Genomic DNA, 24423 nt, shown 5'->3' with positions numbered 1-24423 from the left:
AAACCAAACCAAACCTTTATTTTTTTGTTAAAGACCAAACCATTTAAAACTGTTCAATTTTTGCTGCTTGGGTACACAGTAAACTAAAATTTTGTATTGAACATTCTATCAAAATATGAATGAGGATGTCAATACAGGGTTAGGAGAGGATGTGATCGAGGTGCACACAAGTTGAACTGGATGAACCTCAAATCCAATATATAATATGAGGATGAGAGAAAGAGCTATGCCACCTTCAAAACCTTGGCTTACTTTAAAATAATAATAATAATAATAATAAAAAAAAATAAACCTTGGTGAGAGAATTCCAAACACATAACAAATAATTTATCCATGGTTATTGAAAATGAGTCTTCATATCCTCATCAGAATGTTCTTGATGGATTCACATATTGGGCATTGATCCACAACTACGCAGAGAAAATTAATGATGCAAGAGCAAATCATTTCTGGGATTCATATTGACATTTTTTTCCCCTTTGGCACAGACACGGCAGCATAAGTTGTTGAGAGAGGTTCTGTGACTTCCAAACAACTACTGATCACCAAACAACTACTGATCATAGCAAGCATCATTTTCCCTTGGCAAACTAAACAACTGATCTTTGAAGCACATCTGAAATTAAGAAAGGCTGCACATCAACTCATGCAGCCAATGAAAACCATCTCCTTTATCAAGCTTTAGAGATAAAAGCTGACCAACGAAGTCAAAGATATGAATCAACGAGGAAGAGCGTCCAGAGGGAAATTGCGTAATGGCTTTTCCCTCAACAACTCTGTCTCCCTGCCAAAAATGCAAGAACAGTATTAACTTTTAGTCAGCAGTGGGCATTCGTTAAGTGAAAATAATGATCAAAAAAATTCTCTTCGACACCTACTTCTTGAGGTCTTTACTGTCCCCTTGTTTAAGACGTAGTACTGAGGGATTCCCACCTTGTTTAACGGCTATTGGTAATCTGCCAAAAAAGAATACAGAAATGATGAAAAAAGGAACTCAGCTACCAGCAACTCTATCAATAACTAGAGAACTAATTGTTTATATAATGCATAATCACAGAATTTGATCAGTATGTTACAAAGCAAACATGAAACATGAGCGTCTCCAAATGTGCATCAACACATGAATTCTGTTAATGTGTCTAGCTCAGGAAGCACCCTTGAAAAATACAACTTTTTCTTTAGGGGGCATGATACCTACATATGTCTAGTTCAGGGAGCACCCTTGAAAAAAACAGATTTGATTTAAACAATGAGAGAAAAATAAAAACCAAAATTTCAGGTAGCAAACATAGTAAATGACATTAAGAGGGAAAATGAAGAAAAGAAAAGGCAAGAGGCCTCAAGTGAGGCTAATTCATTGATTTAGGCAGAGAGAAGTCATTGGAGAATTACTGCTTGCATCCTATTCTAAAAAACGTAGACATGTCTCTTCATTGGAGGTCATCAAGGAGCTGAATTACTTACTCCGCACAGTCATCGTCAACAAAGACCTCAACACAAGCACTTGTGGCAGCTGCTCTAGCACTAGACCCTGGTTTTTGTGGAATCTGAAGGAAGCAAAAATAAACTAAGAAATGATCGTGGATAAAGTGAGGCAATATATGCGAAAATAAAATTGCAACCTTATATGACGCCCACTTGGTGGGAATGGCTGCATTTTCTTTATTCCTCTCTACTCGTGTCCCAAGTGTGTGCCAGCTCTGGTCAGACACAGACAAATTTTCATGACTTTGGGTTGTAACATCATTTCTGTCTCTATAAATGGAAAGTGGAGCATTCTGAGTCCTACAAAAGTGCAGATGACAGAGATTGCTTCATAACCAAGCAGATAAAATGTAATAAATGGGGAAAAAATTCAAATAGTATCTCACAGCTAATAAATGGTAAACATGGAATGTAGATATAAGTGTCCCCAATTAAAGAGAAGCTAAATTGAATACCAAAATTATAACATGCAGGTAAGGCAGATTATGAATTTAAAATGAAGATGATATGCAAAATAGACCATTGAAGCAATGAAGACACAATCATCATATCAACATTTGAAAATGGCACTCACCAAAATAAGAAGGAAAAAAATTGAAATTCTGACATCCATAAATCAATATTATTATTCTTTCAAAGAAATACCGACTATATTTTATGTACTCTATGCCAATTCAATGGAAATTTACACTGCTCTATCGGTTAGCATGATAGATCAATCATTTGCATCATTGGTTTCAAAAGGGCCAAACCCAATCAGTTGCTCAGTCTAGGTGAATTATTATTGTTACAAAGGCTTGTCATTTTTCCAAATGTCATAAACATCTATTCGGCTATATGCACAGATGATATGTCTATTCCAACCGTTGGACAGAGAGAACATTATCTAGATTAGTCACAAGATCTTTACCGAAACTCTTCCAATTAATTCTAAGTGGAAAAGAAAAACAGTTATCATCACAAAATAGCAAAAATGATACAACTCAGATTTGTCTATTGATTTTTGAAAACGTTTCCATCATTTTCATTTGGATAACTAATTTGCATCTATGGATAACTAATGACACTTTTCATTACGACTTAAATATTGTGAATATTCCACAAGTCTATGTTAGGAACCCTCGAGAAGAAAAAAAAATTCAAAAAATCTGAATTTCCTAAATAATGTGAATATTCCCTACGAGGTGTTGCAGTTGTATTGCAATAGGTAACCAGGTCCGCTCACTATTACAGAGATAACATTATGACCAAGCGTTAGGGATGATCTCTATTTAAAGTTAATATACAGTCTTATTAAAAGGGGGCACAACAGGGCTACCAATAACCTCTAATGATTTTTCAGACCTCAGACAAGTTACTTTCAGTTTTGGGTAGGAAACGAATCTTCTTGATAGGATTTCCTCATTTGGGGCCATTAAAATCATTCAGCACCTAAACTCAAAGAATGGCAGTTTGTGTGACCAAGAAAATCATTTTCTACAATTGGACCCCAAAGAATAGGTGAATTACGAGATAACGAGATCTTCTAAGTTAATGAGTGGGGAAATTTTGCTTGTTCCCTTTTTCCACTTATTGTTGGAATGATATTTCACATACATCTTAAGCAAGCAAATTTCCAAAAAATAATAGCTCAATAGATATTTATTAGGGAAATGAAATAGTAGAATAAATGCATACTGAATTTTCAAAATGCTAGCACAGCATAAATAAGTGACATGCTTACTTATCCAGCTTCGACTTTTTCCTTGCAGGATCAGAAATTTCTGCATTTTTCCTTCCTGCAACATTATAGGTAAGATTAGAGTGAGAAATTCTAAGAGAAAAATAATACTACTCGTACTTACGGGCTCCTTCATTGGACAAGAGAGTGCCAAAACTCCTTACTGGTAAGTGATTTTCAGTTGAGTCCTCCTGTAGCTCCAAAGGAGAAAAAGATGAAAGAGCAGATCAACATTTAAAAATTTAAAAAATAAATCATCAAGAAGTCAAAAAATAAAAAAAAATTCTAAAGCAATTAACAGCATACGTCCATATTAGGTTTTTGTTTTCTCAACGAGTGTGTGAGAAATTTCCTGTATGAAGCTTCTAAGTTTCCAATAGGCTGTGCCCTCCTATGACACAAAAAACAATTATTAGAACACTCTTTGATGGAAAACCAATTAACTTTTATAAATTTTAAAGATAAAGACAGATAATTTTAGCTGAAAAAGAGAATCAAAACAAATAGGGAACGATTAACAAGAGTAAGTTTAAATAAATGAGACATTTATGTTGCAGGTTCCATGTGGTCACCTAGATGTCGTGACAACTTTGCATCTGAGAACTAGGACAAAAAAACTACCTTATAACCATATTTTCCTCTATACAATGATTCTAATGAAATTTGAGAAATAAAAATGGCCAAGCTCTAAGTACATTGTTTTATGGTGTGTTTGGTTACCTATTTCCATGCACCTAAAATCAATGAAATCACGAATCCACTTTTTTAAATCTATAGAATCATGATTCGATGGAATTCTAACTTCAGCCTAAAAAGTGGAATCGACCAATTCCACAAGTTGAGGTGAATGAGTGGTGACCGTAAACTAATGCAAGATGTCATTCTCTGAGGGGTTGATGACATGCTGTATCAAGTAGCTTATCTTCTCTTAGGGGCAAACTCCAAGAATTATTTTCGACATCACATACCATCAACAAGATATATCATCTAATGAAAAGACTTTATAGGCACATCACATTAAGCAAAAGTAAACCACTATAAATCTCTTTAAAATATCTAAATTGGAATTAAAAACCAAAATCGAGAAAACGAATAAGAAATAATTAGGAAAAACAAACCAAAAAACCAAAATTGAAAAAATAAAATCATGAGTTTGCTTGCTCTATGAAACTATTTTCAAATCCAATCATAGTCTCCCTCGGAAGAACATATGACAAGATTAAGACAACCAAATGATTTTCAAAAAGAACTCATAACAATATGTGAATTACAATAGAGTTTTGACATGATTCTCAAGAATATCATTGTCAGAGTTATGTTCTTAAAAAACCACATTTCTTTAGAATGACAAAAATCGGACCACAATGTAAGAGATTCAATAATTGATAAACCCTATACTAATGCAAGGTGTCATTCTCTGATGGGATGATGACATGTTGTATTTAGCTCATCTTCTCTTAGGGGCAAACTCCTAGAATTCTTTTCAATGTCACATACCATCAACAAGACACATCATGTAACCAAGGGACTTTACAGACACATCACCTTAAGCAAAGATATACCACCATAAATCTCTTTAAATATCAAAATTAGAAGTAAAAAACCAAAATCGAGGAAATGAAATGAAGAATAATTAGAAAAACAAATATAAGCATGGCAACTTTATCCAAATATAAGCATTTGATTACAACTTTGTTCTGCAATAAGCTTTATGTACTGCCCAGCAATTTTCTACCTCAACTGCTTCAACTAAAAACAGCTTTGAAAGTGCCAAACACTAACTATATCAGCAAGAGCAACAAGAACGGGCAACAAGTAAATGAAATCTCAGAGTACTCACCTCGTTATGCCATTATGGAAGATGTCATTTGCACTTTTCATTTTATTCTTGGATTCCATATGCAAAGCATATGATGTATAATACAAAGAGTGTGTCTGCCCAATTTTATTTGCATCCAGAAAACTGAATATCACTTCAGCATCAGCACAATACTCTGCCTACAAAACTAAGTTAGATTAAAAATAAAGCAGAAAGAGATACCAGAATACGTTAATTGACAAAGAAGTTACCCACATATTCCAACCACACTTTAAGGTAACGGATATCCTCCTTGTAGCGGTCTGTGTGCCAAAATGTACGCACACATTGTTCCAAGATTACAACAATGCCTGAACAGTCTCCACCAGAGGGGAAAGACTCCTGAACCCATTTGATACACCTTCATCAACAAAGATTCTATGCTTAGACTTGGTTAAAAATCCTTATCAATAACAACAGAAACTGGGATATTTCATGTCAAAAAAACACCAAGAAACACAAACCAGCAAAAACAGAGGAATTAAAAATGACAGATGTGAAGTGGTTTGGGCAACATATGGCCAATGCAGCTGAAGATGATTCACCGTTGAAAATGGAAGGAGATACAATGGGGATCACTCAAGAACACCAATAGTTGAAGAAATCTCTCAAGAAAAACCTAGCTCAAAATCCTTACTCACTTCAGTTGCAATCACAGGAACATACGAAATTATATGTACATGAAAAACCTATCAACTAAGCCATTTTATAATAATCTCTCAGAATATCCCAATTTCCCATACCCAGGTAACAACAGTTGTTCGAAATCATAAAAGGGTACCTAATGCCCTTCCCCAACTTTCCAAACCGTCTCTTCCGTGAATTCTCAAAACGAACCAAATGTGAGACATACACCCTGTAGTTCGTTCTTCTACCTAGATTTATGTGTTTCTTGCTGCAGTGAACCTTAATGCAGCTTTTCCGTGTGTGTGAAGCGAGAATGATTAGACCAGCCAATTAAGCTATACATCCATACTAACAGAAACAACCAATCATAAGTACGAAGATATCCAATAGAAGCAGCACATGAAAGTATGAAACCCTAAATTTCAAGAACCCGAAAGAAACTATATGAGTACTTACTCAAGCCACGGTTGGAGAGGATCTTCTCCTTGGTACTCATCAATTGCCTCGATCAATCTCCTATAGACAAGTAAAAGAAAATCAGTGATTATCCTGAAAATCAGATGAAACATCTAAAAAAAATTTGATGTCCTGAAAAATCTAGAATCGACCTAAAGAAAGACAATATACATCGCAATCATAATGATCAAGTAATAAGGCTCAAACCTTCGGTTCTCAAGGAGAGATTTTCGAAGGCGAGTATCAGATTGGCATTTGAGAGCGTTATTTAAGAGACGAATATTTCGACCTCTTTTCAAGGGTTTAACGTTCTCCTTAAAGAGCTCCCACTCATTTCCTGTTTGCTGGTTGGAGGAGAGAAACTCTGTTTCTGGATCCATTGTCTGAAGATTTTCCTTCACCTCTCTCTCTCTCTCTCTCTCTCTCTCTCTCTCTCTCTCTCTCTCTCTCTCTCACTCTCGCACGGAGATTCTCCTAGAAAGAAGAAATGAAGCTCGAAAAGAGAAAGAGGTGAATTTCAAATTTTCAAATTTGAATCCGTTAACCGTTAACACTGGCTTACGTAAGCCCTGAGCTGAGTACAAAAAGCAAAATCTATAAACAAATAAGACGCTGCACGATGGTGCATACTCTTGCAAAATAAAGGATGGTCAAAAAGGGTCCGGATACAAAAGAAAACATAAGGAAAGCACATTCTTCTAACACTAGGAGAGCACATTCTTCTCCCCTAATAAAGAGCTGAACTGGATTTTAAAAAAAAGACTCCATCCCCAGCCCAAGGGGATTTGAATTCTGATGTTGGTTTTATACCAAGTGAACAACCCCTCAAAGTTAGATCCAAGTAATTTACATGAATAATCCACTCACCTTTTTTTTCTCAAAATTGGTAGCTTTTTATTAAGGGCAAATGCCAAAGAGAGAGTAGAACTTCTTTGTTAAGAGAAGCTGGTCATTGCCAAATAAACAACCATCTAATGATACTAATACATTTCTTTGCTGTAATATTTATTACCAGGCCTTCCCCTTTATAAAGTGAGAATCAGATCCACTTAATTTTCAAGCGTAACCGATCCACACTAGCATTTTCTCTTCTTCTTTAAGAACACCAAAGCAGAGGTGGTAACCATATTCCTTCCGATCCACACTAGCATTTTCTCTTCTTTAAGAACACCAAAGCAGAGGTGGTAACCAAACCATTCATGTGACCTAAAGACATACGATCAAACAGTGGCTCAAATATGTAGCATCCGTATCCTCCCCATAGAACATCAGAAGACATTAGTAGTATTAGATACAACTAAACTTGTTATCCGTTCACATTAAGTAATATATAGCAATTTTTTTCAATTAAAAAAAAAAACATACGCTGAAATTAAAACATGAAAGAACTAACCACTACAACTTCAGTCTCCAGTTCAAAATACTGAAACGAATCACAGAAAACACATGTGGTTCGCGACTTGTGAGCACCAATGAACAGCAAGATTAGCGATTACCAGCGTTTGTGATTGGTCAGGGAACAGCAACAAATATTACCAGTCAGAATGTTGCCCCAATCAAAAAGTTTGGGTTATCCCATATACTTGACTCATAAACAAACAACAGTTTTCCTTAGACCTATTACATTCAGGATAGCAAGATACTACGGGACACACTTCACTCCATCCCACTATCATCACCAGCACCTCCAGCTTCTTTAACATCAACAGTGAACTCATATTCCTGGTCACAACCCATATATGAATCACACATGAAGTAAAGGGTGTAAGACTTCCTTCCGGCTTCTGCAGGAGCAACAAACTCAAGCTTAACCTTCGACTTGCGCTGGAGGGAAACCCTCTTGATGGCAAGCAGCTGATTTGTTTTAGTATCACCTACCACAAGCCACCATCCTTCTTCTTTGGCTTTGGGATACCTTGGAGCATAAACAGGACCTACCTCAGACCTCCCTTCAAGATCCCGTTCCAGGGTAACTTGCAAGGTAACATCGTCCCCAGCTCTTATATTTTCACTCTCCAGCAGCTCGTATGTCATATCTATGTTGGGAAAACGGTTGCAGAAGCGTGCGATATCCAGCAACTGTGCATCTGTCATCTGCAGCAACTCTCGCCGCTCATCATCCTCCATCTCCACCAAATCAAACACTGTTTCTATGCTCTTTCCTGGGTTCTCTTGGCATTTCTTTGCCAGCTCTTTCGTGAAATGAGGAAGCTGTAGAAGCATAGAATCACGCTCCCAAATGCCCTGTGTAACCATTTGACTCACTTCCATTGCAAGAAGAGCCAGGCTAAGCCACCCATTGCTGGATATTACATCTACCATAGCTTGAAGCAACCTACTAGCAGAAAGCAGTACTTCTCGCTGATCAGAAGCCAGGTTCCCAACTACATTGTGCCTTGAGAAGTGAGCTTGTAGCAATGCATTAGACTTTGTGTGTGGATCTGTATATTTTGGATTCTCAAATGCAAATCTCTGGTGGTTAACCAACTTTCTTATCGACTCTTCTTCCCCAGGGCGTATGGGAAGCTCTGCATATTCAGAAGCAGATGCCAGAATCTCAAGTAGGCCTTTCATCCTTGTTTTGGGAGTCAATGACGAACTAAATCTTTCAATTGTCGTGTAACTGATGTAGTAATAGGAAGCAATCATACCTAAGTTCAGAGGAGAAAGATCCATATCATCCTCTATAGTTGCGCACTTACTTGCTTCCAAGTCAGTCAATGTGTTCTCCACAAGCTCCGAGAGATGATCAGAGAGATGCCTGTGGCTAACTCCTTGGAGGTTGTAGTAATTTGGATTCTGAGTGAGCCTCCGATACATGAATGTCCATGTCAGGTAATCCACAGCATCTTGCTTGTTCTCAATTACCCCAACAACTATTTCTGCATTCAGGTTGTCATGCAAATAATGTTGCAGATGACTTTCTACTGGCAATGCCTCGTACAAGAACTTCTTATAATACTCTTTCCGAGGTGCATGACAGAGGATGACACATTTGCCAGAATTATCCACAAGAGGTCTGCTTGCATGACCCATCATCTGCAACAAATCAGTAACTGGGTAGTCTGTGTGAGCATTTTCTCTCCCATCATAATATTGTGTTCCCATAACCACAACTAAGTGAGCTGATAATGGCGTCCCCCAGCACATTGAACCACTAGTAACACAGACCTGAATCCACCCAGCCTTAAATAAATCAGACACTAGTTCCTGGTCCATGCTGGTAAGACCTTCATGCAAGTAGCCAACACCATGACGAAGAGTAGCCCTAAGCATAGGCTCACTAACCTCTGAAATTAAAGGTTCCAAATCTTCTACCGATCGCAACAGAAATTCTGGTTTTTCCCCAGTGTCTGCACTCGAGTAAGTCATCAGATCCACAGCAGTAAGCCGAGCATGCTTCCTAGTTGGAACGAACACGAGAGCAGGTTTTCCATTCTTAGCATGTTGGACAATAGCAGTGTAAGTTGGCTTCGACATTGCTTGCATCCTTGCTTCAAAATTAGCTATATCCACTCCTTGAATATGTATCTCCAGAGGCACAGGGCGAACACTTGGATGAAAGTTGAAAAGGCCATGAGAGGTAGCACCTATCCATTCACCAAGGTCCTTGGCATTCGCAAGAGAAGCTGAAAGAGCCACAATCCTTATCTTGTTCTCACCCTGACTTGCAATGTACCTCATCCGAGAGACTATAACTTCCAAGGTAGGACCCCCTTGACCACCAATTAAGTGGATTTCATCAATTATAAACAAGGTCACCTGCTGAACATGTTTCCGCTGTTTCCAGCGCCGAGACAAAGCATCCCACTTCTCAGGAGTGCTAATGATTACTTGTCCTTTCTCAAGAAGTTTCAGGTCTGTTGCAGTTTCTCCTGTCAATTCAACTACTCGCATTCCTAGGCCTTTTCCAAACTTCAGTTCCCAATCACGATATCGTTCCTTGGCAAGAGCCTCAACAGGAGCAATATAAACTGCACGCATGACAGATTCGAATCCTTTCTGATGATTCCTCAAAAGAGCAAATTCTGCACAGATGGTCTTGCCACTCCCAGTTGGAGCTGCAACCAAGACATTGTCATCTGTGTTGTACAACACAGTGAAAACCTGTGTTTGTATAGGATTGAAGTGTTTGAATTTTTGATAGAGAGCTTCATATGAGGGATTTCTCAGTGCCGTCACAGGCAATGGTTGCAAGTCCAACAACTCAGTAGGTGGAGGATACTTTTCTGGTAAGATCAAGTGCCTGAAAGAAACAGGTAAGACAGACTGACACCCAAGCCACCTATCAGATACAACACGAATGAAGTACTGTGGCGGTAATGGTTCATAAATTGGCACTGTAAAACTTAAAGTATGGTCCTCGTCAATATACTGCTTCTTAAGCATGAAATATTCATGATGAAGAATGTATTCCCCATCATTGTCCTCAACAACCACCCAAAATGGTTCAACAAATCCATGTACTTTCTCCTCCCACTGAAAATCTGGAGTTATAGTGAGTTCAACTCTCAACACAGAACGGGTGATAGGCAGAACATGTGCAGCCAGGTTAAGCTTCGGAAACTGGTGAATGTATTTGTGAAGGGGTCTCCCCATCTTAGCGAAGCGAATGAGCTCTCCGAGTTCCTGTGCAGAAAGATCATAGTACCTCTCCCATGCCAAATCTTTCTTCTCCAGTTTCATCAGGATCTCATTTGGGATTCCATTGAATTGCCGGAGGGGTGTCTGGACACTCCATATTCTTTTGTTTACCATTTTGCACAGATTCAAAGCCTTCTCAGCTAATTGTGCCCACCCTCGTTTAAGAACAATTTCAAAAAGAGCTCGCATAAGACGACCAGCACTCTACAAAGAAAAGTACCAAAAAACGAATTATAAAAAAAATGGCTCAAAGAAGCTAATTGAGGAACAATAGTCAAAACAAAAAGAACAAAACTTATTATAAGGCAAACCTGGGTAATGAACACCATGTCTGATGTCAGTGAAAGACCCTCAAGCTTAAGTCGTGAAATATATGCCTGAAGTAGCACATTAATCTTGGCACTAGGCTCTTCCAAGCTTTCCTTTATGGGAATGGGAACACGATCCAAGAGCTTCGCCAGTTCCATCTTCTCATCTTGTCGTACTGTCACATATTTAAATTCTTCACTGAGGGAGAACAATCGACAGAGTTCGATATCACCCATTGTCGGCTTCAAATGCTCATTGTATGTAGATATCGTTCCATGAGTTATATAGTAGTAACTAGCAACCCGACCTAAGTCGGTTACTTGGAAGTAGCCACTTTTGCGGTCATACTTGATCAAATTATTTCTGTCCAAGATTGTTGCAGCAGCATGGATCTACAAATAAATACAACCATTAGAGAATTTATTAGGATACTATTTTCCATTTCTCTACAAAAACTAAATTAATTAATTAACAAAAAGAACATGTACAAATAAAACATTCCGTTAAGCAACATAACCAGGGATAATTATGTAACATACAAGTAAACAGCACCATCAAAACCAATGGAAGTTAGCCAAATTGGCAAATTCAATCCAGCAGACAATCAAAGAGTTCTCCTAGGAGATTCAAATATTCAACAGAATCAAGGACATGTGAGACAACAAAAGCCATACACCATACTGCAAAAGGTATAAAGGTACGCCACATGGATCCTTAGTTTGGATAAGCTCTATTAAAGGTCACACATGATATAAAGCCTAAGTTATGCATATCTTCCGGAGCATCTGAAGGCCTCACCCCTTCTCCTATGGTGACTTTGGACTGCCTGGCACTTTTAGCTCCCCAAATCTGAATCAAATCACTCCATACTGGAGCATCTGAAGGCCTCCGCTGAACATGGCCATGCCACCTCAAAGGATCTCTCAGAGCTTGTCATTAATCAGAGCTTTATCTGTCATAATTTATGCAGTTTGCCACCTCATTTTAACGGGAACAAAAATATAACAACCGTAAACACTAGAAATGAGAAAAAAATGAGGAGAAATACCACTTTGGTGTCAGGGTATAGCAAATAGTCATGTTCTCTTGTGCAAGCTACAATGACACCAGCAAACTTGATAAAATATTGACACCAGAAATGAGAAAAGGTCCCAAACCAGAAACATTTGTTTCTCTGGAAGTTTGGACATCAAAAGGTACACCCCTTATCACATCAGCCCATACTGGAAGATTCCAATTCAAGTTCTGAAGTACCACAAAATAACAGATCTTCTTGTGGTAAGTGGGAGAACGTGAATCAAAAACTAAAGGTTTCTAGTTCAAGTTCTGATGCAGTACAAAACAATATATCTTCTTGTAGTGGGTGGGAGAATCTGAATCAAAAAGAATCATGTGAGAGAGAGAGAGAGAGAGAGAGAGAGAGAGAGAGCCCAAAGGAGGCAAGACAAGAGGAGGAGAGAACAATGTTTATCTCCATAACAAACCAAATTAATTATGAATCCATTCATCAAAGTCTAAGAGGGCTTGTCGGACCATGAAGCCGTAAAATAAAGCAAACTGAAATAAAGCTGGATTATATAACTATCAAGCAATGGGTTGAGCCTGCAACACTCTATTGACTCAAATACATATCCTTGTCTCCTTGACCCATCTGCATTGAGCAACTACTACTGGGAGGAGCTCTATCTTCACTCAACCACCAATTATCAACCCAATACATAAGTTAACCTCTTCTCTTGCACAGGCTGGAAGACATATATTCTTCCATAATCAAGAAGAATCTCAGGTTACCTTTGGGCTTTGAGGTAACCTTATATCCTCCAAACTGGGCCATAAACAAGGATAAATGTCATCTAACAAGACATCCAAACTAATAGTTAACAGGCCTTATTGCTAATACTAATTATGTAATTAGACTACTAAACCTGCATACCTGTAATGGACCTAAAATTTGGCTTTATAATGGACCTATGTACACACACACAAGCCCTTGTTCAAACAGGAATTAATGCTGAATTATCTCCAAACTCAGATAAAACCAGCACCCTAATATTGTTAATATGTTAGAAACTAAAACCTTCTCCATGTGACTTTAAACCATTAAGAGTGGGAAGTCGGAATAGCAGATCACTCATCTTGGAGTGGGCTTCAGCTACTTAGATGCTTTCAGTGGGAAACCACTCCAAACTTGGCTACCCATTTACCAGGGGCACAATAACTGGTAAACTGGAGGTGCATCACATAAAGGTTGAAACAAATAGATAACATGAACAACATAAGAGTAGATTGCAGAACACTACATTAAGGGTTTAATGCTTACCAGATCAGCCCTCCGTTCCTCCAATGTGATGTCTTTATCCAGAACATCTGGCTTTATGCCATAGAGAGTTGGATTCCTCAGCATGCGGACGTACAAATACGTGTAACCGATCCAGTTGCAGGCCTCCCTAGCATTCTGAACTGTCCCAAGAACAATCTCAGCATTCAACTGATCAGCTAATTTGGATATGAACTGGCTTTCAATGGGAAGTTGTTGATTCATGAGGGATAAATAGTACTGTAACTCACTATGGCCAGTAATAATTATTCCTTCACCATAGGAGTCATACTGAGGTCTTCCTGCACGACCAAGCATCTGCATAACATCAAGAGGACTGAGCTCAGTCCATGCACCTTTCTCAGGATTGTATATCTGTGTACCTTTGATTATCACAGTGTGCGCCGGCAGATTAACACCCCAAGCAAGAGTGGCAGTTGACACCAATACTTGCACATGCCCATCAGCAAAAAGATCCTCAACAAGGTTTCGATCAGCCCTTGCCATTCCAGCATGATGAATTGCAAACCCATATGGTAAGAGATCTTTCAGATCATTGCTCTTCAACAACTCTGTGTGACTCTGCAGGATCTCACGGCTTGCACTATCCTCTTTTAAAAATCGACCAAGAGTATCATTAGTAAGAGCAGTATCACGTATTGCACGAGCTGTTTTGACTGTTTCTTTCCTTGAGTGGACAAATATAAGAACTTGGTGCTTCCCTGCAATAGCCATGACTTTTTCATAACAAACATCATTCATCAATTGGAATCTCTGAAGAGGCTTCTTCACGGTAATTCCAATATACTGTTGAGCAAGAGGGCAAGGCCTGTAACTGTTGTCAAAATGAAACAGTCCTTTTTCAAGGTCAACTCGCAGAAACAATGCCACATCTTCATAGTTAGGGAGTGTTGCAGATAATCCTACCAACCGGATATGCTCTTTTGTCGTCTCAATTTGTCTAACTGTTCGAGCAACAATACTTTCGAGCACAGGCCCTCTGTTATCATGAAGAAGATGAATCTCATCAATGATAAGCAGTTTCACAAGCTGTGTATAGGTTCTGTCCCCAGATTTTCTGGTAATAATATCCCATTTCTCAGGAGTAGTAACAATTATCTGTGTGTCTTCAATTTGTTGACGAGTCAGGCTCTGGTCTCCACTTAGCTCCTTAACTTTGACATTATAATGCGCCAACCGATTGGACAAGTTTCCAACAACTTCAGCGACAAGAGCTTTCATAGGAGCCACATAGACAATCTTATAGTTGTTGTTGTTGAATGACCCATCTGGGTTCCTATGCAATGCAATCTGCTGAAGAATGGTGAGCATGGCAACATTTGTTTTCCCCGCACCAGTTGGAGCACATAAAAGAATATTTTCTGCAGTAAAGAGAGCGGTTTCATAAACTTTGCTCTGCACTCTGTTCAGCTGGGTCATCTTCTCAAAAGCCGGTTGTGCCCACTCAGGCATGACAGAGATTTTTATGAGCTCTTCCCCGGAAGCAAGTGGCTTTGGCTTCAAAGCCGGAACATGAACTTCTTCATATCCCTTGCTATGGTTCCTATACGAACCCAAGGGAAGCTCACATTTCTTATTAGCCATCAAAAGACCACCTTGATTAAATGAAATGCTGTCAAGATCCAGTGCTTCATGCTGTCCCTTCACCCAACCACTGTCCAAATCTCTATCAATAAAACCTCTCCGCTCCCTCCCCCCATCTCCACCAGTACTCTCGTCTTTCAACCTCCTGGCCTCTTCTCTTATACTCTTCTCCAAGTTTTTCTGACGTTCCTTAGCAGTTGCTCTGGTGGCATACAACTGCTCCAAAATAGCAGCCAAATCTGAACCTGAACCCATCATTTCCTCTTCAATCTTCTTCCTCTCTTCTTGGTCTTCAGCCCTTGCTAAACGCGTGCACCAGACTATCTTCAGCCTGTTCCGCAAGAGAAATTTTATGAGGCTAAATTTATCAAAATCAAGAAGCATCAAAAGCCTATTTTCCACTTCCCTATCATCTCCTTCTGCAAGTATTTTCAGCACATCTTCTGCCAATTTCTGGCAGTGCTGTGGATCGATCTCTTCATATGATTGAGATATCTTTCTTTGAAGCCAGTATGCGTCAATATCTTGAACATTGAGTGTCATTCCCTCGTTGGCTTCTCGCATGTCATCGTCATCAATTCCTCCACCCATCTGCATGGCACCGGCACCGTTCGAATCCAGCCCATCATCGTCCTCAACTTCCACGTCCTGCACCACATCATAATCACTATCGTCCTCTTCCTCCTCCTCTTCTTCAAACTCAACAGCAACACCCACATCGTCATCTAGAGCATCATCGGCTGTGCCAGCAGCAGAACCGGCTGCATCACCACCATCTTGAAAGTCGGTAATAAGCTTCCCAATAGAGACCAGCTGATCAAAGACCTGACTTGGAATTGGATTCAACAGCCCATCAATCTCCTTCTTCTTATCAGGATTCTTAAAAGCATCATTCTTCAGAACCGCCAGCACCTCATCTGCTGCACCGCTCACCACATTTGGTGGCTGACCACCTAAATGTTGTTGGATGACACCAAGTAACGCCTCGTAGGCAGCCCTTGTCTCCTTCGTCTTTGGCTGATAGACACCCTCCTCAGTCATAGAGAGGACGCTCTCCTCTTGAATGCGCCTTCGCTTGCTTTGCCTACTGGGCAAAGCCTCAGCATCTCTATCCTTCTTCTTCTTTGACTTCTTCAGCTTCTCATCGGATTCAGGAGGCTTACCCCTAAAAGCTCGATCACCGAATGTCTTCGGATCTATCTTCCCATATAAAGATTCGGGCTCACCAGTAGGCTCATGCGTATCTCGCGGACGAGAATCAGTAGTCAGCACAAGGCTTGAGTTTGCTCTGTACTCATACTGCTTGAACCGAGCGTGTGCCTCCGCTCCACCACCCAAATGCGCCATTGTCTCACAAGCAAAACACAAAGCAAAAACCTGAAGGCAACCCAAGAGAACAACAAGGTGAGAGAGAATCCTTAAACCCTTTACTGAAACAAAGGACGAAAACGAAACACGAATTATATTACTCTCCACAAATTAACTTCCTCTGCGTTAAAAAGGAGGTATGATTTAGAAAACTGCGTGAAAATTCTAATAATTAGGTTTAAAACTGATGAACTTGAACGAACAGAGAGGAAACGAAATAAAGACGAATACCTAGAATGTCTATCTAAATAGTAAAGGCTAATCCACTAACCCTAGTATAGGAGAATTAGAGAGATAGCTTACCTGTACAGCTTCTGAAACCTACAAGCTTCGAACCATAGTCACAAGCCGACTTACTCTTACCGCCGAAACAGTTCCAGCGAAACCGAACTCCTCTGAGTCCTCTCTCGTTTTATAGCTTTCTTCAATGCTTCTTCACCGCCTCTCAGTTCTTAGGGTGAGTTTCAGAGGCGGTAAGTGCGATTATGGTTTAACAGCGATGAACCACTGAATCGGGCGTGGACCGACCCATACGTAATGCGATGTGTCTCCCCTAGGGCGTCCAACATAATCGATATGAGGACCCAATTATGGGCTTCAAATGGACTGGTCTTCTTTGAAAGAGGCATCCCAATTTATTTCGTACGGCCCATTTGGTGGGCTTCATTGAACTCCACTTGGGCCTCAACTATGCTTATCTCTTGTTCTGTATGTGGGCCTGTATCTGTAAAGGCATTGTGGAGTTCTTGATGGGCTTGCCAGGCTCTGTTGGAATCCATTGGGTCAGAGCTATTGAGATTTGAAATGCAATTTTGTGACACGATTGGGCCTTTTTGTAAACTCACTTCATTCGAAAGTTGAAGTTGTGCACTATCGCTAAATAGTAATGGTGGTTCAAGTGGACCCCATAACTGCCAATATCAGGTAATGGTGTATTGCGTCACTGGTGACCCAAGCTTGACGCCTTAACGGTTAGCATTGGACAATGACTACGGCGTGGATTCTGGATGCAAATGAACAACTCCCCTCCTCCATCACCAGAGTTGTGCGGGTCAGCTTCGCGCTTTCACATCTTGAAGCCTTTTGACTCTTCAGATTTTCATTCTCTAACGGAATATTCTTTGCCACAGATCCTTATACTTAACGTTAATTATTCAGATAAAGTTTTCGGATAGCACTGGTGAGTGGTGACTAATGCAATTTGATCAAAAGACTTTTCATAAAAATATGACTTTTAATTTTATTTTGGTTTATTAAATTAGCTGTAATCTAGAGAATTAGTGAAGCATTTGATGTGTTCAGCTACCCCACCCGAACACCGACAGAGTAGGAGAAAAGAAACACGCATGCATATCATATCATGATGGATACATCGCCGACATGCAAACTGGTAGCTGCAGGATCTGTTGACTCCCCCGCAGCGTGCCATTAAATATTTGTTGTATTGTATATCATGTGCTAGAGCCTACGAGTAGCGTTCCTTGTACGTTTTATTTTTTCTTTTCTTTTCCATCTTTTGAGTTAAAAGGCTTCGGTGTACGTTCAACGTGTCATTCAGATTTATCACATGATATTGGGGCGTGGGACCCGCTAGGTAGCGTGACGGTGACCATTTACGTTTTGCCACAAGCAATTTGGAATATACAGCACAAATAGTCAATACGAGTAGCGTGCGATCTGATCCCTGCGTAGTGCGTTCCCTGTAAAAATGGTCCCATCGTTATCCAACTTATAAGATGTTGATGTATTTACGATATATTTTGAACCCAACAAAAATATATATATATTTTTTTACGATACATTTTTTTTTTGTTTCGGCCATCTAAATGATAAGCCTTTGAATTCAAATCCAAATTCAAATCTACCGTAAGTAACTCTAAGGGTTTGAATTATAGTTATAGTATCAACAAGTTGTAGAGTTTGATTGTAAACAAATTGTAATTCAAATTCAAATATTTAAATTGTAATTTATATAATATTAATATACATCTCTCACTGATTAATCTGAGTGTGGAATAATTTTTTCTCAAACAAAATTCAAACTTTGTAAATGATAAGTCTCTGAATTCAAATTCAAATTCAAATACAATGTAACTAGTTATATTCTCGATTGATCTTATCTCCAACTCTCTTTCAAAAAAAATTCTAAAATAAAAATATCTCGCTCATTTCGGCCATAAAATAAAATATTAAACAACCTCCATCAATAAACAATTGAGATAATCCACTCAATAGTAAACGTCAATTACGCATTACATCTTGGTTGTATGGTCTTCTTCATATTCTTTTCCTCTTGTTGCTGCACAATCCTGTTCGTCCCTTTAGCCGGATGAACCTGCAAGAATGAGCTCGATCGTGGAGGTCGAGTTTTCACCTCCGACGATCTAATTAGGAATCCGATTGAGGAATACAAGAAAGTAATGTACATAATAATTTGAATAGTGATGGTTGTATTCAGCGTACGTTTATCTTGTGCTCCCTTACCTTTTTATAGGTTTTCTACGTATGAGTTCGTCTCGATTAAAACATTACTTGGATGTAATACCGAACTTTAGTAATTGAGCCCCAATCGAATACTTTGTCTTGGTTATCAATTTACTAGGATTCACTCTGTTATCCTACATTTACGCTTGTATAACCGACCTAGACTTGATCTGTTCGACCTGGGTTTATCCAACTTGATTCAACCTGGGTTTACCCAACCTGGGTTTTTCCGAACTGATTCAAGCCATTTTATTTATTCTATATCATCTCTATCTTCTCAAATTTTAAGAGTTCTAAATAATTTGAAAATACTATCAACTAGTAACTATCTATTTATGATATTAACCTGACAATGACAGTGTCCATCTTCTAGATTTCTATGGCAAGTAAGACTGAGTTGTCACATTGATTCTTTTCTTGATAATTGTACACACCAGAGCTGAGTTCGTCTCAACTCTTTCAATAAAAAAATTGAGTTATTAGAAGAAAAAAATATTACTAATACTATTTATTATACAAATAAATCAGATCAAAACCATTACCGGACAAAACAGAGGAGAGAAAAAGAAGAATAATAGCTAAATTGTCTTGAGCTAAGAAGAGACCCACATGCATTGTTGGATATAAAATGGGAATTTTTTAGATAGAAAAGACTATTTGGACTCTTTTGAATTCATGACCTTCATTTTTTCCTTTTTCTTGACATGTTCATTTTGATGTCATACCAAACGCATGACCCACATGCCTTGCTTTTATCTAAATGCCATTTTTTTTCGAGCCTTTTATGGTTTCACGCATGATGAAATCAATTGTAAAGATGAAATAATACAAGCAATTCTAAATTCAGAATGAGAGTTGGTTGATTCTAGAATTCTTTCACTTTGAAGCGTGCACTGAGAAGAGATTAGGTGACCAAAATTTAGGCATTCATTTATGGAAGGAAAAGAAAAAAATGAATTATTTATTATAATAATTTGCCGAGTAAAGAGATAGACACATAAAGGTCTCACATTGATCATATTATTGGGTGTAATAGTACTTATTCTCTTTTTATTATAATAGTTTATATATATATTTTGGTAAGTAGTTATATTCTTTCATGCTACACATCAAGTTGGACATGACTCTTTCTGTGATATTTTTATAAGGATGATGGGTAGGGGTAGTAAATTAGATTGTGACTCTCAAAAGTAATTTATTCATTTATGAGGTAAATTTTACTGAAAATTTTATAAAAATAAAAATTTATTCCTAGGGCCATCAATTTATGAGATTCGCATTTCAAAACTGCACTAGCAGTAGCCCATCAATTGCGGGGCTATTTTTTTTTTTTTTTCCGTTTTTTTCCCCTAAAATGATAATTTATTGAAAATAACCAAATATGGAGAGAAATTCCAAAATATAACATAAGTGGATAAAACTTCAAATGGAGATAGCCACATACCAAAAAAAGAAAAAAAAAAAATGGAGATAGCCACCATATAGTAGAAAGAGGTTGCGTTTTGAAAGTTTGGCTAGTTAAATTGCATAATTAAGTGATTTAAGCATATACATCACAAGGAAGTTATCAAACATTACACTCATTGATTTAATGAAATCAGTCACTAAAGAACAAAGTGTTTTGATGACCTAAAAGATAATGCTCCACAAGTAGACTTTCGAGTGAAGAATGATCTTTTTGATTTCCACTATAATAGCTACACAAGAAAAGTATCATGAATACCATCAAGCTCTATTTGAACAAGAGAACAAACAAGCCTCCCATGAACTCTAGCTGCGAGAAATCTTCTATTTGAAAACCAAACATTTTTTTTTTATCAACAATAAGGAAAATTTTCATCTAAAGACAAAATAACTCTCCATTACAAACGATGTGAGGACGGAGATGGTTGGGATACTTTATTTTTTTTTTTGGAGAAAGGTAGCTTTATATTAAAATTTTAAAAAATCAAGAGTTTACAGACGATAGTATTTTTTCCAATTAGCATCATTCCTAATGAGACAGGAAAGAGCTTCAAGGAGATAAAAGGGGTGAAGGTGGAATTCTTGGGTGGATTGCGAGAATCCAGCCAGGAAGTCCACACAAGAGTTCACTTCACACACAATATATTCAAAAGAACATGCAACAAAGTCCCTAGCCAACTCAATAATTTGTTGCACAAGATCAACTACATACCATGGAACCTGATAAATCTTTTGTACCATCTTAATAGCTGACTTAGAATCGGATCGTATTTGGACTCTGTTGTGCCCCAAATTGCGAGCTTTCAACAGGCCAACAACAATTGCTTTAAGCTCAGCATGAAGGATGTTAGGATGGGCATACCACCAACTATGGCAAAGATCGGTTTGCCAATGTTGTCACCTCCAAGTGTCCCATAGCTTCCACGGCTACCAATTTGAGAACCATCGCAATTAACTGCAATCCAACCATCTAGTGACCGTATCCAACGAAACATCTTATCTGTGTTAGAAATGAATCGAGCTTGGATCTGCCAACGTTGAAAAAATTCCCTCGTTTTCGCATTATTTGGCACCTTGTCTAATGTTGAGGAAAAGCGGCATCATGTGTCCATAACAATTTGACTAAGTACCAGCTGTAGAACTTACTTTCAAGTAATCTCCATGGCTAAACGGACACTACTACTAGACCCGTAAATGGATAGTTGAAATCTCCTCTTAATTCACATTCGTATTTGTTTTAGGGTATTTATCCGAATATCAACATTTTCTTACCTGAAGATATTTTACCTGTTCGATAAGTAGATAGTTGAAATCTCCTATTAATTCGCATTCATATTTCTTTAAGGGTATTTATCCGAATATCAACATTTTCTTACTTGAATATATTTTACCTGTTCGGTAAGTAGATAGTTGAAATCTCCTCTTAATTCGCATTCATATTTCTTTAAGGGCCTGTTTGGTTACATGAATCCGAGAATTATACCCGTTTGGTTGTAAAAATCTCTAGATTCATGAAATCTAGAGATTCACCTTTTTACACTCAAAACGTGAATTTGTAGATTTATGGGTGAGGGGTGAAATCCAGAGATTTCAAAAAAGCTATACATTTGCACATTCACAAAAATCACTTCGATCAAATAGTTTTTTAGGATGAGTCCACAGATTTCATTCCACAACCAAACATCTAATTTTATAAATTATAACTCCATAGATTTGAAATCTAGAGATTTGAAATCTCCAGACTCATGTAATCAATCAGGCCCTAAGGGTATTCATCCGAATATTTACATTTTCTTACTTGAAGATATTTTACCTGTTTGAATAGTAACCAATAATATGATAGTTTATTAAATCAGATTGTTATTAAATCAGATTGTTATCAAATATTAAATGAAGTTCTGCGTTTGAATTCAATACCTTCTGAAAATTTCTGCTAGATATGGCATTGGGGATGGTGGTTTTACAGTTTTACTTATCACCAATGTATTCTAGCCGAATCCAATCAGTTTGTATATCTAAATTAATGTGCATCTTCACGCTCATAACTTAGTCATGAGACATCCCACTTTTCTTATCGGTCAAATTTATACTCCTTTTATGGTTAATAATGGTAATTTCTCTTTTTACTAGTCGCCTTCTTTAAGTAAGGCGTAGCTCATTTTGTTTCATTTCTAATTTCTAATTTAATAGCTGAGCTGTTATTTTCCGAAAATTACTCTATTTTGAGAATTCAAAAAATAAAAAAATTCGATTAGGATCAGAAAATAAAATTATTTATTTTGCCCTGTAAATAAGGAAAAGCATTTCCCTGTAGAAGTATTCGAGTTCAGTGTGAAACGCAGAGAAGGCTTTCTGCTGCAAATATAACAGCTGTCCAGAGAAAGCCTTCTCTCTTCTCCACCCAAACCTACTCCCTTCTTCATCGTTTTCCCTCCATTGAGATTTATTGCCAAAATTTCATGTAGAATGGCTCTGATTTTCTGATTCAGCTTTCGATCTGGACTCGGGAACTGCAGTTATAGGGGGATTTGATCAGAAATTTCAACTCATTTTTCTTTAGTCGAAAGAAATTTCTCCTCGTTGGAGTTTATGCATCTCGGACGATCGGAGGAGTTGGAAAACCTGTAAGTTTCTCTGATCTCAGAGATCCAGTTTATTTTTCTTTCATTTTCATTGGTGCCGGATCATTCTGAACTTGCGATCACGATAAAGAAAGTGAGGGAGGGTGCAAATATAACCCAATTGAGTAATTGTGCCTAGTACCTGTGATTTCTGTTTGATTGGTCCATTTCGGTCCAATAACGATGGAGACGGACGAGCGCACTGGAGCTTGTCAGGTTTCTAAGGTTGAAGTTGAGGAAAATCTCTCTTCGAATTTGAGTTCCTACGACGATCTGGGGAAGGTCGGCGGCGAGTGCAATGGCATTGTGCATGATGGCTTGCAGCAGATTGATGATGATGTAAAGGAAGACGGTGACGGTTCTTATGTTTTCGTCGATGGGCCAGATGCCGTCTCTGACGAACTCGAGCAAAAGGATCTCGTTGCTGAGCCTGTGGCAGATCCTGCTAGAACTGTCAAGATACTGTCCGCTGTTGAGGGGGAAACCGTCTGCAAATCAATTGTTGATTCTGACAGTGGGGAGAAACAACTTGAAGTCGGGGAATTGACGATTGAGAAAGCAAACCTCGATCAATTTCCCATGGTACATAAATGCAATATGGATGGGAGTTTAGTTTCCTCCTCAACCAGCAATACTGCTGCAGAGAATTCGATTTGCCAACCAGAAGCAAGCTTATTGGAAAAGAATGATATGGATAATGAGCAAAACGAAGCAGTTGTAGCGCCGGATTCAGTAGTCAGTCAGGAATCTGTATTAGCGACGACGGCTGAATCCGAATTGCCTCGGCTTGGCGACGAGGTAGAGAAGCAAAATGGGCCAGTTCCGGTAGAATCTGGTGAGGTGGAAGAGAATAAGGAGTCAATTACTGTTAAAGACGCTATTGAACGTGAATTAAGACTGTTTGATAATGAAGATAAGGTCAAGGAGGTTGAAGTTGTGGAGAAGATTGAGGGGCAACGTAAATTAGACTCAGCTACAGAGTTTGAAGAAAACGAACCTCAAGAAAGTGAAATGGTAAAGAATGCTTCAGATATTGAACAAAACAAAGCTGCTGTAGCTCCAGGTGTAGTAGATAATCAGGAATCTATGTTCATGACAGCAGTGGCTGCAGGATCCAAATCAGCCCTGGGTGTCGTAAGTTATCAGGAATCTATATGCACAACCAAAGAGGCTGTTGATTTCAAATTGCCTCATCTGGAGTTTGATGAGGTGGAGGAGCAAAGTGGGACAGTTCCTTTGTCAGAAGTAGAATCTGGTGAGGCAGAAGAGATTAAGGAGTTAATTACTGTTGAGGATGCTGTTGAATGTGAATTACAACAGTTTGATAATGCAGAGAAGGTCGAGGAGGATGACAGCGTGGAGAAGAATAATGAGCGGTCTAAATTAGACTCAGCTACCAAGGTAGATGATAACCAAGCGGAATGGAGTGAAATGGAAAAGAATGCTTCAGATATTGAACAAAACA

At 38.5% G+C, this 24423-nt stretch overlaps 2 protein-coding genes across 2 annotated transcripts; both read right to left on the bottom strand.

Annotated features, from left to right (window-relative positions):
• Positions 1-210: 210 nt before the first annotated feature.
• On the bottom strand, positions 211-6810 carry BUBR1 (BUB1-related (BUB1: budding uninhibited by benzymidazol 1)). The gene is made up of 11 exons (XM_089151598.1): positions 6354-6810; positions 6147-6206; positions 5280-5424; positions 5046-5203; positions 3512-3596; positions 3330-3396; positions 3209-3263; positions 1623-1785; positions 1465-1547; positions 879-956; positions 211-784 (listed from the first exon to the last, which is right to left on the bottom strand). The coding sequence occupies exons 1-11, from the start codon at positions 6524-6526 to the stop codon at positions 721-723; spliced, it is 1131 nt and encodes a 376-aa protein (XP_089007724.1). The 5' UTR covers positions 6527-6810; the 3' UTR covers positions 211-720.
• A 767-nt stretch (positions 6811-7577) lies between these two features.
• On the bottom strand, positions 7578-16908 carry LOC149017272 (DExH-box ATP-dependent RNA helicase DExH12-like). Its single transcript, XM_089151597.1, has 4 exons — positions 16693-16908; positions 13420-16398; positions 11102-11491; positions 7578-10994 (listed from the first exon to the last, which is right to left on the bottom strand). Exons 2-4 carry the CDS (start codon positions 16366-16368, stop codon positions 7803-7805), a joined length of 6531 nt encoding a protein of 2176 aa, XP_089007723.1. The 5' UTR covers positions 16369-16398; positions 16693-16908; the 3' UTR covers positions 7578-7802.
• Between the last annotated feature and the right edge of the window lie 7515 nt (positions 16909-24423).

The sequence above is a fragment of the Hakea prostrata genome, chromosome 4, assembly GCF_041222555.1.
Source record: "Hakea prostrata isolate BN-2017 chromosome 4, UWA_Hpros_2, whole genome shotgun sequence".
Taxonomy (NCBI): domain Eukaryota; kingdom Viridiplantae; phylum Streptophyta; class Magnoliopsida; order Proteales; family Proteaceae; genus Hakea; species Hakea prostrata.
Note: the sequence above shows the minus strand (reverse complement) of the source record. Positions and strands in the feature narration are given on the sequence as shown.